We start from the raw sequence: 16,506 nt of genomic DNA on the forward strand, positions 1-16,506 counted from the left end.
ACCCTAATCTAATCTCAGAACCCTGTGACGCAGAACCTCAGATCTCAGTTTGATTTACTTACTAAAAACAAAGCTGAGCTCCAGAGCAGGTAACAGAATCAGGGAATGGAGCCCAAATCTAAACCTAGTCTCCTTGACTCTAAATTTCATGGGAAGTGAGACATAGAGACAGAGGAACTGGCCTGAGATCACACAGTATTATGTGTCAAAACAGTAAAAGGAACTCAGGTTGGTTATTCTTTCTAGTTGTGGTATGATAAAATATTTGTCTTTGTCTCTAGTTCTTGGCATAGGACTTCTATAACCCTTAAATTTCCTGGCCCTTTTTTGGTTCAAAACAAGACTTTTTCAGCCAAGTCTGTGTTTATGCTTATGAGGAGGCTCAGTGGACACCCTAGGTGGCTTCAGAGTGGGAGCTGGTTTCCAGAAGAATCCAACATGTATCTAGAAGGCTGAGCCTTCAAGCCTTTGCACTCAACCTTCAGGATGGGAGAGGGAGGCTAGAGGCTGATAGAGTTCAGTCATCAATGGCTAGTATTTCATCAATTGTGCCTATTAAACAGAATTTTGATTAACACTCTGGGTTGTATTGGGGGTGTGGCATTTCCATATCCTTGCTCCTTCTGTTCCCCTCTATATTTTTCTTTATATATTACTTCCTTTGGCTGTTCCTGAGTTGTATTCTTTCTATACCTCCAGCCCTTTATAAATTTTAATTTTGAAACAGGGTCTCATTAACTTGCTAATGCTGGTATAGAAACCCATGATCCTCTTATCTCAACCTTCCAAGCATTGGGATTACAGATGTGTACCGTCATGCCCAAACTAAGAAATTGATAATCATATGTATAGCACTGTTCTGAGTTCTGTGGGTCATTCTAGTGAATTATGAAACCCGAGGAGGGGGAATAGGGAACCCCTACACTTGTAGTCTGCTATGCAGAAGGCTGAGGATCTCATTTTTGACTGGTCCTGAAATGTGAGCAGTCTTGTCTAGCATGACGTGATTGGAGGACACCCAGATGGTGTCAGAGAATTGGAAAATTTTGTTGATATTTGGAAAAATCACATTTGTCTGCATCATTTTAATTCCACATACTATCATTTTAAGTCAATAAAATGGCCAGACATGATTTGATTGCTAGATTTATACATTTTATATGCTTAAAAAGAATTCCATTATTTCCTCTAAGACAGATTTCTGTTCCCTTCAACTTCTCACTCAGGTCAAAACAGAGCCAAAAGTGAGGATTAGTTTTCTTGGAAATCTTCCATGAGTTGATTGGCCTTAAACATGTATTCTGTTTATCTGTGTCCTAATTCTAATTTAAGAGTACATTTGGCTGCCACATGTAAGGAAACATCTACTCTGTGAGATTCAGAAGAGGTAATACTACTGAGAATACTTTATTATGATGAATCTGTTGGTATTACTGGTTGTGATCTCTCTGGGTCAAGGGATAGCTAGGAAAAGATGAGACTAGCCTTGCTTATGAAACTTGGGATACTTCACTGACCTTGTGATGCAGTCTAATATTTGGGGAACAGAGCATTCACCTATACCACAAGTGCTGAAGTTCTCCCCAAAGTGTATATAGGCTAGTCCTGTCTCAAGAGGAGGTATTCAGTTTTGACTGTGGAAAAACAGTGGATAGGGAGAAAATTTGGGGTGTAGACATTAGAAGAGATAGTCTTCTTCTAGGACTTACTTGGCCAGGTGGGGTAGGGGACAGGGGCACGGCTGGCAGAATCGGGGTGCTCCTCTGATGGAATCTCCGATATAACCATCCAGACATTTTTCACAGTGCTCTCCTGTGGTGTTCCGCTGGCAGTGCTATGAGACAAAAGAGAGGGAGATTAACAAGGACATGGAAGGAATTCTGTAGACATCAAGCAAGGAGTGTTTTAAGCAGAGGGGCATCAGGCCTGGCAGCATAGGTGCTCAGTGGCGGCACAAAGGGGCCATGTTCGCCCCGTCAATGCTCAGAAGCATGGACAAGTGGGTGACCTCAACCTGGACCTCTGTGTGTGCACCAGCAGCCTGCAGTTCTCTTTAGACTTTGAGTGCAGAGAGGACTATTCATCATTCATTTCCATCCTGAAGAATGAGCAGGAGGATCAAACCCTGGATGATGAAATAAAAAAATCAGTATCCCTATGGTGCTTGCCCATGTCAATGAGAACAATAAGGATTTATAGGTTTAGACGGACAAAATATGTCAGCCTGTGGCCAAATAGAGTAGAAGGTAGGGAACATGTTGCTAAGGGGTTGGTTCCTGGATGACAACTCATAGGAAATAGCAAGCAGTTGATTTGCATGACTTTTCCATTTGTGGTAAGGATAGTAAATAGAAAGGCACAAAGCAGGCTGGTCCTTCTGCCTGGAATTCTGGTCCTTATGTAGTATCTATACCAGACTTTGAAATTTCCAGAAAATCTTCCCAGATTCTTCCCTGTTGTATTCTCACACCCATATTGTGAGGTTATCTGTTCCAGCCTTGGCGCTCCATCAGTACACTGTGTCTTTCAGCGCTGTATTGCCATTGATGTGAATGCAGCGGGTCCTCAGCAGCAGTGAAGCTGGTGAACTAGTTTCTGTAAGAGGCAGTGACGCTGAGAGAGAGAGCGCTCTCCTATGGGAGTGGACTATATGGCACAAGGCAGTGCCACCAGCATCATGATATCTTCATTTGTACATTCGCCAGAGTATGAATAGGTTGAATGGGGTTCTCAGTGAAGAATTATACTATTAAAATACCCTTGAAGACACGTTTTCCTACTTGAGCGATTGCTTTATAAGCATATAGTGATTATACAGTGACTGCCATAGACCCAAGAGCCTTAACAGAACATTTTCCCCCCAAACAATGCTCTGGAGAAACTTTGAGGAAGCCAAGATGGAGAGCAGTAGGCTGAATTCTGAGCTCTTTATTTTTTGTCTTTATACTATTTCAGGTTCAGAATAAAATAACAATGATAACTTGCTCTAAAAATGTTAATTCCCACAATGCTGAGGTAGGTTCTACTCCATTCCCATTTTACATATAAAGGACCTATGTCTATGTTTGTTTGTATGACTTTGAATATCACAATGCTGTATAATTGCAATGCGTTAATAAAAATGCACAAGAAAAGAAATGGAAAAAAAATTAAGTAAATTGTCAAATGCTATACAGATAGCAAAAGTGAGATTCAGATTCTGGCAATCTGGCTGCAGGAATTAGGCTGTTAAATCCCATATTGTACTCTTTCTCCCATAATAGAGAACAGGCTCCTTTTTCAAACCATTATCAGAGTGACTGCATTAGAAGGTATCAGACTGTCTTACTAACAGTCTGAAGCTTTGAATGAAGTTGCTATGGTTTGGATATGAAGAGTTCCTCAAGGACTCATGTGTTAAAGGCTTGGCCTTCAATATAGCAGTGTTCAGAGGTGGGACTTTCAGGAAAAAGTTGGATCATGAGGGCTCTAATCTAATCGGTGAATTAACCCATTTGATGGATCAATAATTTGAATGAACTATTGGGAGGCTATGGGAACTGTAGGCAGTGGGGCATGGTTGGATGAAGTAGATCCCTGAAGGCCTGCTTTGGAAGAGTATTTCTTGTCCCATCCTCCCCTGTTCTCTCTCTGCTTCCTGGCTGTCTTGAGCTGAGCAGCTCTCCTCTACCACATCTTCCTGCCTCGAGGTTCTGCCTTACCTCAGGTCAAAGCAATGGAACCAACTGCCCAGGGGCTGAAGCCTCTGGAGATGTAAGCTCAAATACTTCTTTCCTCCTTTAAGTTGTTCATGTCAGGTACTTTGGTCACAGCAATGAAAAATTGACTGGCATGGTAGCAGGAGGGGAGGAATCCTAATACTGGCAACAGAATTTTCTTTCTTTTTTTTTTTTTTTAAATTTTATTTTATTGGTGCACTGTATTCATACATCATAGTGGGATACAAACTTTTGTAGACATACATGCACACATCGCCCAGTCAGCCCCCACCCGATCCCCACCCCATTCCCTCCCCATCCCTCCTTCCCATGCTTGGCTTAGTGGTTGACATCTAGTATTATAGTAATTTATCCAAAATTAAAAATGTTAATCTCACATAACAGTTTCATTTGTCTGATACCAAGCTTTTGATAACTTAAAGATAACATTTCAATATTTCTTTTTGCTTTCTTTCTTACCAGAGCATATTTTTTTGTTTTTTTAGGTGAAACTATCATATATTCATATATTTATTTTTCAGAAAAAAATCTATCCTAATATGGAATATGAATTCTAGATACCCAAAACGATCTTGAAAAAGAACAAAGCTAGAAGATATATATTTTCTGATTTCACACCATATAAAGCTACGATAATTGAAACAGTGTAATACTGTTCTAAAGGCAGATATATAAACCATTGGAGTTAAATACAAGCCTAGAGCTAAATTCTTCCCTATATTGTCAAGTTATTTTTGACAAGGTTTCCACGAACATTTGGTGGTGGAAATAATAATCTTTTAACTAAATATTGTTGAAAAATAATAATTACATGGAAAAGAATAAAATAGGACCCTTACCTAATCCCACATACAAGTATTAACTCAAAATAGATAAAAGACCTAAATATAAATCTTAAGACTATAAACTTTTAGAAGAAAATCTGGGTCATAAAACCTCACAACATTGAAATTGGCAGTGATTTCTTGGTTATGATTTCAATGGCACAGGCAACAGAAGAATATACAAACTCCCTAAAAAAAAAAAATATTGTATATCCAAAGACAATGTAAACAGAGTTAAAAGTTACTAATAGAATTGGATAAAATATTTCCAAATGCTATATCTGAAGGTATATTAATATTCCAACTAGAAATCCTAAAAATTAACAATTATAAAGGCAAACAATACCATTTAGAGATAGGTAAAAGACTAACATAAGTGATGAATCTCCACAGATAACCAATCTTAGTTGACTGTTGGATGGAAGCTCTTGTTTCTCTGGTTCTGGTGTGTGTTACCTATTTCTTCTGTGTAGTTAATCTCTTTGAGTATTTTCTCTAGCGCTGGTTTTGAAGACATAAATTCCTTCAGTTTCTGTTTGTCATGGAAGCTTCTTATTTCTCCATCTAATTTGATAGAAAGTTTTGCTGGGTAGGAAATTTTTGGCTGGAAGTTGTTTTCTTTCAGAGTTTGGAATATGTTCCTCCAAGCCCTTCTGGCTCTCATGACTTGGTTTGGGAAGTCTGGAGTGATTCTAATTGGTTTGCCTCTGAATGTCACTTGGCCCTTTGTTTTTGTTGCTTTTAAGATTCTCTGCTTGGCTTCCACATTGGTCATTTTGACAATTATGTGGCGTGGGGATCCTCTTCTCCGATCCTGTCTAAAGGGAGTTCTATAAGTTTCCTGGATCTGTGTATCAACCTCTTGCTCTATATTTGGAAAATTTTCTGCTATTACTTCCTTGAAGAGATTGTTGATCCCTTTGGTTTCACTTTCTTTTCCCTCCTCTATTCCAATTATTCTTAGGTTAGCTCTCTTAAGATGGGCCCATATTTCTTCCATGTCAGATTCCTGCTGTTGGATATTTTTTTCTAGATTAGAAACTATGCATTCATTTTTGGATTGCTTATCTTCTAAGAGCGAGATTCTGTTCTCCATGTGGTCTAATCGGTTGTTTGTGCTTTGAATTGAGGCCTTTACTTCATTAATTGCATCCTTTATCTCTTTTTGGCTCTCTCTGAGTTCTTTTCGAAGCACCTCTATTATTTCTACAGTTATTTTCCTGATTTGATCTTCTAGAAATCTCTGATTTTCTGTTTTATCAGGTTCTGATGTTGTGGGGTTGTGCGCATTCATTACTCCAGTGTTATTCCTCTTTCCCATGATTTCGGAGGTTTGTGCCTTCTCTGGGTTCTTCCCTTGGGTCACTATGGCTTCACTTAAGGTGCTCTGGATCTCGAGTCTGTAGTATCTCAGACCCCACTACTCCTTTACTGGGTTGTATCACAGAGTCTCCGACCCAGGGAGTCGATAGAGGCTGCTTTAAACTATGGGGGGGTGCCAGGTTGCACGTTTTCCTATGGTGTGATATCTCTGCCACCACCACTCCCTCACTGGGTCAAGTCCCAGGAGGTACAGTACTGGGATTTCTCCTCTGTGGCCCGCAATTTGACTCACTGTTCTTGAGTACGCAGATGTAGCTGTACTGGACTCGGTGAATTCACTGCTGCTGCCGCCGCCGGTGGCAATATGGCGCCTCTGCCACGCCCTCGGCCGTGAGGCTGGCGTATTTTTTCTTCTCTGGTTTTGATTTCCACTCTGAATCCCTGCAGCGTGTGCTGAGCTCGGCCACTGGGAGCTTTAAATGCTCTCTGCGCTGAAAGATCCCGCCTGGCTGTTGCGCAGCGGCTCACCTGGCTTGCTGTAGCCGTCCGTTGAGTTCGCCGCTGCCGCCGGCAGTATGGCGCTGCTGCCGCGTCCTCGGGCGCGTGTGTCTCCTCTGTGGCCCTGAGCTCTGTTCTCAGTCCGCTTTCTCTCTGGAGCCTGGTGGTTTTTTTTGTTTTTCTGGTGATGGTGTTTTCTGGCTATGAAAGGCCCTCGTTTTGTGGTAATGGAGATTGGTTGTTAGCGGGGCTCTTAAGCCCCGCTTTTCTCGGTCGCCATCTTCCTGGAAGTCCAGAATTTTCTGATGGGACACTCTTTGGGCATTTGATCTGCCCTTAGGTATAGACCCTGATTACAATAGTATAGCAGAATAGAATTTATGGGGTAATTTGAACTGCCTAATGAATAGAAACTCTGAAAAACTAAAATATCATATGCAGATGAAAGAATGTTAAACATATTTTCCTCATAGTTCTTAAAATTGTCTTGTGTGAAGTCAGCCTTCTGGAAGTATTGGCTGGGGAAATAAATGATGGAAGGAGAAAAAGGATAAATTAATGAACTAGTGTCCAGAGCAAATAAAGGAAATTAATATGCATGCCAAGAAAGCTAAAAAAATTGTGGCAATCTCTCATCCCAGGGAAAACCCAACAACTATAACTGCAGGCCTTAAGAAATCTGGCAGGGTTGCTAAGAGACGGGTAAAATATGTCTGAGTACTTTCAGGACAGATGAAGCTCTTCTGAGTAGAAGAAAGGAGGCTCATTGTAAGATGTTAGTTTATTTTTTGTGCCTTAAGTGACTATCATTTTGCAAAAATGAGCTAATTCCCAATTCTGTCCCCTTGTGACTTGATTGATGCTGTGGATTCCTTTGTGGGGCTTTAATTCTGCCATGCCAGCCATGGGGAGCAATTACCCTCAAGGGCGAAGCCACCAAATCTCTCATCTTCTAAAAGATCAGAGGGCAAACACTGACTTTCCTTATCTACTTTCTTTTAAAAGATTTGTTATGAAATTCTCTAGAAGGTGCTGATGTACATTCTGGGAGACGGGCAGGGAGCGTGCTGAAGGCAGAAAGGAAAGGTCCCTAGTGTCTCATCTTCTAGCTGGGTGACTTCCAACAAGTCACTTGACCTTCCTGGGTTTCTATTCCCTTTTCTGGAAAATAAAGATTTAGACTAAATGGCCTGTTGGTTTTCTTTCTTCCTTCCTTCCTTTCTTTCTTTCTTTCTTTCTTTCTTTCTTTCTTTCTTTCTTTCTTTCTTTCTTTCTTCCTTTTTTTGCGGGTCTGGGGATGGAACCCAGGGGCATTTGACCTCTGAGCTACACCCCCTGCCCTGTTTTTTATTCTCTATTTTGAAACAGGGTCTCACTAAGTTGCAGAGGGCCTCACTAAGTAGTTGAGGCTGTCTGCAAACTGCGATCCTCCGGTCTCAGCCTCCCAAAGGCTGGGATTACAAGCATGTGCCACCATGCCTGGCTTGTTGATTTTCTTTTTGCTCTGAAGATACTCTACCCTGAGATGGCAAAATGCAGTTTTTACTGCTTTTTCACTCAAAAAAAGGCAACAAAAATCACAACAATAAATAAGCATGCTATTGAGGAGAGTTTATTTTTCATAAAACTCACCCTACATAAAGATAGAATACATATTTTGAGTCTTTAGCTAGAGGTTAAGAATGCTACAACTAGAAATTGCAGGTTAAGTGTGAGGAATAAACATCTGAGTGCCAGCTCTATCTCTTCCATGTGAGAAACAATGTCTCTCATCTTGTTGGTCACCACACCTGCATAATGTAGGCAAGAACCCCAAAGGGTCAGATTAGCCACAAAGCTACCTATCTTTAGCATCCTTTAGGCATGAGATTTTCCAACTTTGTTTCAGAACTTCTGTTATCATGGACTCAAACTGATCACTATTTGCAAAATTTCAGATTTTTCCATTTGCAGTAGATATAAAAATAAAAAAATGAATGTAAGGATTGTGCATGTGATCTAGATACCAGTTTCACAATTGCAAATAAAATAAGAACAAAGGTCTCTGTACTCAATTTCTTTTTGGTCTAGAACACGTAATAAGTGTGCTGGTTTATTGAGCGCCCATGCTTAGCCTTATAGCGACACCCATGGTTGGCCTCCACCCATCGCATGTAATAGAGGACAGTTAAAAAATTATGAGAAAAACCCATGGCGGCACATGCTTGTAATTTCAGGAGGATCACAGGTTCAAAGCCAGTCCTGGCAACATAGCAAGGCTCTTAGAAACCTAGTGAAACCCTGTTTCCAAATAAAGAAATTAAAAATTGGGCTGGAGGCTTAGCTTAGAGGTAAAATACCTCTAGGTTCAATCCTCAGTACAAAAAAAAAAAAAAAAACACGAGAAGAGAAGATACTAGTGCCAGCAATATTAGAAGTGTAATAGTGCTGTTTTCCTGAAAAGATGTTTTAGTTAGGTTTTGAGAATAATAAAAACCCATTAGCCTTCAGTATATTAGACTGCTTCCCTTCTTTACTGCATGTAAGGTTGGCTAAAAGTGTATTTAATTATCAATATTTTTAATTTTAAAAATTACACAGGCAGTTGTAGAAAATTTAGACAAGTATAAAGTACTCAGAAATGAAAAGAAGACAGTAAAACTTCCAGTCAGATGTAAATATATAATATTTTGATGTGCTCTTTTAGATTTCAGTTATATTTTTGTAGTTGATGGTTTCAAATCTGAATATTTGAATCACATTTAGAGATTTTTTTCTGAGATGCTGGCACAAATCCTGAAATGTCTTTTTTTCCTTTCATTTGATTGTCACTGAAAAGATGGGGGTTTCTGTATGTCTTTCTAAAGCTCCACAGGTCCCAGTACCTTCAGCTCCTGAAGTTGGTACTGTTCAAATAGGTAATAAGTGTTCTGTGCCTACAATCCTTCAGCTCACACAGTGGGTGCCACTTCCCTCACAGCCTGGGATAAGGTGTGGCACAGTGCTGGTGCTCAAACACAGTATTTGTTAAATAGATGAATTAAGTCATTGGAAAAATAATTTTTTTTGTTATGGTACTAGAGATGGAACCTAGGGGGCATTCTACCTCTGAGCTATACCTCTAGTCCTTTTTTAAATTTTTTATTTTGAAACAAGATCTCACTAGGTTGCTGAGAGTCTCAGTACATTGCCAAGGCTGGTCTTGAACCTGTGATCCTCTTGTCTCTGCCTCCCAAGTACTGGGATTACAGGCACAGGCCACCATGCCCTGCTGACAAATCTATTGTTGACCTAAAGGAAGCTGAGGAGCCCTGTATAAGCAGAGACCTTCATGTTAGTTTTGCTTCACTTCAGTTCCAGGCATTCTCTCCCAGCTCTCTCCAAATTGCCAAGCACCAGCTCTTCAGATGGTAACTGGTCTTAGGCCGCTTCTTGGTTCTCTATAAAATATGGATTATCTGTGACCAGGTATCCCTACCACCACCAACTCTCTGCTTTTACTTGTTTCTTCTTCTCAATTCCTATCTTGTGCATCCTTCTGGAACCCTTCTAAAGCTAGCTAATCATATGCCCTGGAGTTGCCTAACCTCTGGGACCCAACTCAACTGACTCCACTGAAAACCCAAGGTGCACCAGTTCTGATACGATGCAAAACGTCCCCTTAAGAAGGTGTACAATAGCTGGGCATGGTGGTGCATACCTGCAACCACAGCAATTTGAAAGACTGAGGCAAGAGAATGGAAAGTGTGGGGCCAGCCTGAGCAACTTAGTGAGATTCTGTTAAAAAAGAAAAAAGAAAAAAAAAGGTTGGTGTGTAGCTAAGTAATGAAGCACTTTGTCTCACATGTTCAAGGCCCTGGGTTCAATCAATCACTAGTACTGAACACTGAAGAAAAAAAAGAAAAGAAAGACGCACAGTATACTTTTCCATGTAGCCACCTTTCTATATTTGAAAGATTGGTATCCCACGAGTTATGAAGTTTCTTCTTTCATCTACTCCATTTTGTTACTGAATGGTTATGTTACTGAACGGCTTAGTTCATTGATTAGTTAGGATTAGCCTATAAATAATAAGGTCAAATTGACCCTGGAACTGAGGATAAAATGGAAGGAGTGGATACAGCCATATAGGGGCTCCATAAGCCTTCAAGATAAAAGCAAAATAAGACAAAATGAAACAAAAAAGGGGGGTTTCCTTTCTGATTGCTTGTGGGTGATGGGGGAGATGATTAGTCAGGCAAACTATAAGAGCGATTAAAATACTGGTGACTCCAAAAAGATGCAAGGAAGAGTACTGGAGCCTCTGCTTCTCTGGCTTGCTGGAAGCTGAGAATAAGCCGGGGTGACAGTGCAGTAGGGGATTAGCCTAGTCTGATATACCAAAGGAAACAGGAGAAAATGAGTTTGATTCCAGTGTGAGTGTGACTCCATAGACTTAATGTATTTGCCAACCAAGGGGCAAAGTGTTGTTTCTGTATTTGCAAGCCTTTTCTGCTCCTTCAACATTTAATTAAATACAATTGATATTATTTTTCTTTCAAATTCAAATTTGTGAGAACATAAACATGTCTATCTCTGGGAGATAAGATTGTGGGTGACTTTTACTTTGGATTTCAAATACAGTGTATATCTAGTGTGTATTAGTAGTTTTTAAATTTATTTTGTTTTTACACTAAGCATATATTACTTTTATCATGGAAAAATAAAGAGTATTTCTTTTTGGATAGAGTGGGAATCACCATTAAGATAAATAGAATGGCTGTATTTATTTGTTTAGTTTTCTGTCTTGGAACAAAGTAATTACAGGGAGATTGGCAATGTTTCAGTATACATGTAAATGTTTAACACCTTTATCCACTTCTAAACATTTATCAGAACTTTGTATGCTCCAGGAACTAGGAAGGAATCCCATGATAACCATCTCTCTCAGAAGCTTGTGTCCAAGTTGAAGATAAAACCATGTTTGCTTCTATTTTGGCAACATCATTGTGAAGAAGAGTGGCTTGGTCATTATTCTATAGGCACTAGCAGAAGCGACTTTAATGCTTTTAATTCATTTCAGTCTTTCATCTTAGCAATTGTCTAACAGTGGCTGATGGGCTTGGGGGTCCCTGCTGTCATACAATTTAATAAACCAGATAACAAAGAACTTTTAATTGGTCAAGTTATCAGAGATGTAAATTATTGGTTCAAGCATATGCAATTTTTCTTAATGTCCTGGGGATTAAAACAACAGGAAACCGGAGATGGAAGCTTTAGAAAGGGGTGGACTTTGGCAGCTGCAGATGCCTACACTGCTTCAGAGAACATCCTGGATGGAATTCTTATTTAAGAAGACGGGGGAGGGGAAAACAAACATCGGGACTACCAAACACTACCCAGAGGTTGCAACATTTAGTGTTTTTACCACTTAACCCCTGTCCCTATAAAAAGGGCCACTTTTAGGTTTGAAAGAAATGAAAGTGTTCTAATTTGCCACTTACTGTGAACAGCACCTTCCTGTACATACCACAGAGGACACTTATAATCAAAATGATTTGTTTAATTGGGACAAGCAGGCTAGTTTTGAGTGTATTAAATAAGTATTCTTATAACTTAAGCACAATTACTTCTGCAGTTTGATAAAGCTCTTTTGCAAGACAATAACTTGAAGAATTGATTTTTTTCTGCTGTATCATATAGCTGATAAAGAAAAACTTGGTATTAGGACATAAACACTTAAAAGTGACCCCTCTGACTCCTCTGAAGCCACCTCTGGGAAACCTGTCAGTGTTCATTTTTACTAAGTAATCAGTCTTGCCATTGAAAATGAGAATGACGTAGCAATTGCTCTTGGGCCAGGAGGCTTCTCCATCTCCATTGGAATCATGCTTCACTGAAGTCTGTTGGGAATTCATTTCAGTTAATGGGGGGGGGGGTAAAGCCTGTTTGGGGCTTGAGCACGAAATTACAATCACCACAAGGCCAAAGCTTTCATCTTCATGGCTATTTGGTTCAAACTTAAATTTTTTAAACTAATTTTTTTATCTATAGGCCCTATTATCTTTTGTCCCACAATATAGAACTATGTAATTCCTGTTTCATTCTCCTGCTTTATGTGGGGTGAAGCCAAGCCTATGGCAAGTTATACTATCACGGGAGTCTAGATGGAAGGCTTTCTCCTTTGGGAGCTGTTTGCAGCTTCAACACCATTGGCCTCCAGCATGAACCCAGGGTGGTGAGGCGGGAGCCCTGAGCAGAACATAGTACGTTCCTGCAAAAGTCTGGGTGGCCACTTAAACTCCAATGTGTTTTACAGGAAAAAGTGAAGGGCTGAGAAAGAGCTTGAGGTTTAATAGGATACAAACATACTTGCACACAGCACTTAGTGTGACTCCCTGTCTCTTCCGTCCCGCACATGTTAGGGAGATTGGTAGTGATAAGCTTCATATATGGACACGGCACTATATGAACCATTCCTTTCCCCAGTCCTCATTTTCTCGCTCTGCACCTCCCTCCCTCAATCCCCTTCCATCATTCTCCTGCCTTCTCTTCTCATGTATCTGAATTCCTTTTTGTTTCCTATTTTCTAACTTCTGCATATGAGATAAAACATACAACTCTTGACATTCTGAGACTGACTGATCTCACTCAGCATGATATTCTCTAGTTCCATCCATTTTCCCACAAGTGACATAATTTTGTCTTTCTCTAAGGCTGAGTAAAAATCCACTGTGTGTACATACCAGAATTTCTTTATTCATTCATCTGTTGATGGATACCTGGGTTGGGTTTATAATTTGGCTATTGCAAATAATTACAATGTACCAACAAAAGTATATTTATTTTTTATTTTTTTATTTTTATTTATTTTTTGGTGGTACTGGGGTTCCTGGAAGCCCTTCTACCTCCAGGCTACACTCCCAGACCCATTTTTACATTTTTATTTGGAAACAGGGTCTCCTAAGCCAGCGCGCGTGGCTGGCTTCGAACCTGCGCGATCCTCCTGTCTCTGCCTCCCAAGTGCGGGGATTACAAGCGTGCGCCACCACGCTCGGCTAAATAAAAGTATATTTAAAAAAGAGCCCGATGAACAGTTTGTTCCCACACACTCTCCACTTACCACACAGAATCCAGAGCCGTCGAAGCATTCGTTGGAATTACCGTTACAGTCACAGGGCAAGCACTCTCCAGACAGGGCACGGAAGAATCCAGCATCACATCTCTGCAACAGATCCATCAAAAGTGTTTTGATCACTAAAAGGCTCCAGGTTGGTCAGTATTTTTTGAGAGCAGTAATAGGAGATGATTAAACTATGTAACTATTTCTTTATAAAATATACTAAAGTGAACTATTCATACTCTCATTCAGTGATAGAAGATGGGTACACAATCTTTTTTGTTTCCCAAGTTTCTTTCCCTCTTCTTTCACCTTGCGGGAGAAGAGGAACACCCTTGACACTATTCTATCATTGTAAGGAAAAGTAAGATTTTAGGTAACAGTAAGACAGAGAGAGAAATCCACTAACATGTTCTTCCAAATGCAAGGCCAAACCAATCCACGACTGAACATTAGTTGGGCTGGAGATATGCGTATGCTCCCTGTGGATATGGAATACAAAATTCTGGTTTCAGAAATTGTTGCCTATGACCTCATAATTTAGAGCCGTGTCTTTCACAAATGTGACCTCTAAACAAATCTGTTTTCTCAGATGCTAGCATTTTAAAAGAAAGAGTAAGAAAGTTAATGAGTTCTTAGACTTCTCAGGCCCTGTTTGGGTACTGATCATATACTTCATTCTCTTTGGGGAAGTGTACTGAGAGTTGAACTCAGGGGCATTCTACTTCTAAGCTATGACCTCAGCTCTATTTTATTTTTTATTTTGAAACAGAGTGTTGCTATGTTGCTGAGGCTGGCTTTGAACCTATGATCCTCTAGTATCAGCTTCTCAAATCCTGGGATTACAGGTGTGCGCCATTGCACCTGGTGCTGATCAGATATTTCATTTGTTTTCAGAAATCTGCAAGGAACACATTATTATTATTCATTTTAATGATGAGATAATATGACCCAAAGAAGTGGCTTGTGGGATGTTAAGCTATCCTGTCATGCACCGGTTGACCTGTACCATAACAAACTCCCCTCCTCCCCAAATGTTATCAGTGCATCCAGTTGAGGAACATTTTGAGACTGCTCCCTACTTATACAACTGGGCTTAGTGATACATAGTTGATGTCTCAGTGACTCATGGCAGAAGTGGCATTATAGGCATGGAAGTTGACCCCCTGCCCTTCAGATAGGTTTAGGTCTAAGATGTTCCAGACACAAAAGAATGCAGCTTGTTTCCACACACTTACAGAGTGTGAGATTTCACATCACAACCTTCCCTTCCCCACCCCAATGGACCATTGTAATTTGCACTGTCTTGGCTACCAGGAAATTTTTCATTATATCTGACTGAAGTCCCTCTGACTGCTATCAAACCCATTTCCCCTTGCCTTTTTCTCTGTAAAGAAAGAATGACTAGACACCATGCACAGTAAAAAAAACACTGCCAGTTAGGACCATAAAACCAAAATTTAATATATAAATCTGAAGGAAGTTTAACAGAGATTATCGACATTTGTCCATGAAGAAAAGGCAAAGACATTTTTACCTAAGTATGAGAAAGTAAGGCTGAGAGAGACCAATTTATAATTTCTAGTGGAGGGCTTCTGGTCGAAACTTTTTCTTAGTTTTTCCAACTTTAGAGGGAATGGGAAAAGATGATAAGGCACTCAAATTGCAGCAGGAAGTGATAATTTTTAGCTTCTAATTTCACAAGTTTTTGGTTCTTGTCATAAAGTAAAACAAACATGCTGTCATTGTAAGGCAGTACACAGCTAGGTATGTCTGTTTGCACCCATCTCTAGATAGTCATATTTACATCTACATTGATACTGATACAGATTGGCTATAAATCTAGATATATACATAAATGTTTGTGCTTCATAAAATAAATTCATTATCAACAAACTTCTTCTGTGTGGGATACCTTAAACTTCTCTATTTTATTTAAAACTCATGAATATATTACATTTTGCAATTTTCAGGATTTTAATTATAAGAGGAGTGGTTAAGGGTACTGAGGATATTAATATTAGTTATCATGGTAGCCTTCAAAATGGTGTCTTCTGAACTTCCTAACTGACCATACTATAATCATCTGGGAAGTTTTTTATTTTTTATTTTTTATTTTTTTATTTTAATTTAAAACAATTTTTTTATTGGTGCATTATATTCATACAACTTATTGGGGTAAAAAACTTGTGTGTACAAACATGTACTCATCGCTGATTTAACCCCTACCCAAATCCCACCCCATTCCCTCCCCGTCCCTCCCTCCCTTGCTTGGCTTAGTGATTGACTTCGATATGTTTAAGTACATTGTGAGCTTTAGAGATTTTCCTCTTCCCCCCTCATTTCTCCTCCTTTAGGTTGTCTTGTTTGCTCCTCTTTTCTCCCTAACTCTCACATATTAGGGAAAGCATCCGATTTCTTATTTTTTGTGCCTGACTAATCTCACTTAGCATAATGTCCTCCAGTTCCATCCATTTCCCTGAAAATGATGTAATTGAGTTTTTTTTGATGGCTGAGTAAAATTCCATTGTGTACATATCCCACAGTTTTGTAATCCATTCATCTGTTGATGGACATCTTGGCTGGTTCCATAGTTTGGCTATGGTGAATTGTGCAGCTATGAACTTGGAAATTAAACCAGAGACTTTGAAGCTCCTTGAAGAGGGCATAGGTCCAACACTAGAACACATAGGCACAAACATTTCCTCAACAAGACCCCCAAAGGCACAACCAATTAAAAGGAGAATCAATACATGGGATTGCATGAAACTGAAGAGCTTCTGTTCAGCAAAGGAAACTATCAAGAATCTCAATCGAGAGCCAACAGAATGGGAGAAGATTTTTGCCACCTACACCACTGATAGAGGACTAATATCTAGAATATACTCAAGAAACTCAACACTAAGAAAACAAAGCATCCAATAACAAAATGGGCAAATGAACTAAATAGACACTTCACAAAAGAAGAAATTCAAATGGCCAATAAATGCATGAAAAAGTGCTCAACGTCACTGACAATCAGAGAGATGCAAATCAAAACTACCCTGAGATTTCACCTAACTCC

The 16,506-nt window shown here is 39.7% G+C and overlaps 1 protein-coding gene across 2 annotated transcripts in view; it reads right to left on the reverse strand.

The window, feature by feature from the left end:
• LAMA4 (laminin subunit alpha 4) overlaps positions 1–16,506 on the reverse strand; it is a gene marked incomplete at both ends in the record, with an annotated part of 149,919 nt that overhangs the window by 95,870 nt on the left and 37,543 nt on the right. For both annotated transcript variants that reach the window (XM_080699815.1, XM_080699814.1), the window contains 2 exons: positions 1,710–1,834; positions 13,446–13,547. In XM_080699815.1, coding sequence (XP_080555941.1) covers positions 1,710–1,834; positions 13,446–13,547 — 227 coding nt within the window. The remainder of the gene's footprint in view (positions 1–1,709; positions 1,835–13,445; positions 13,548–16,506) is intronic.

The sequence above is a fragment of the Muscardinus avellanarius genome (assembly GCF_963383645.1).
Source record: "Muscardinus avellanarius genome assembly, chromosome: 8".
Classification (NCBI taxonomy): Eukaryota; Metazoa; Chordata; class Mammalia; order Rodentia; family Gliridae; genus Muscardinus; species Muscardinus avellanarius.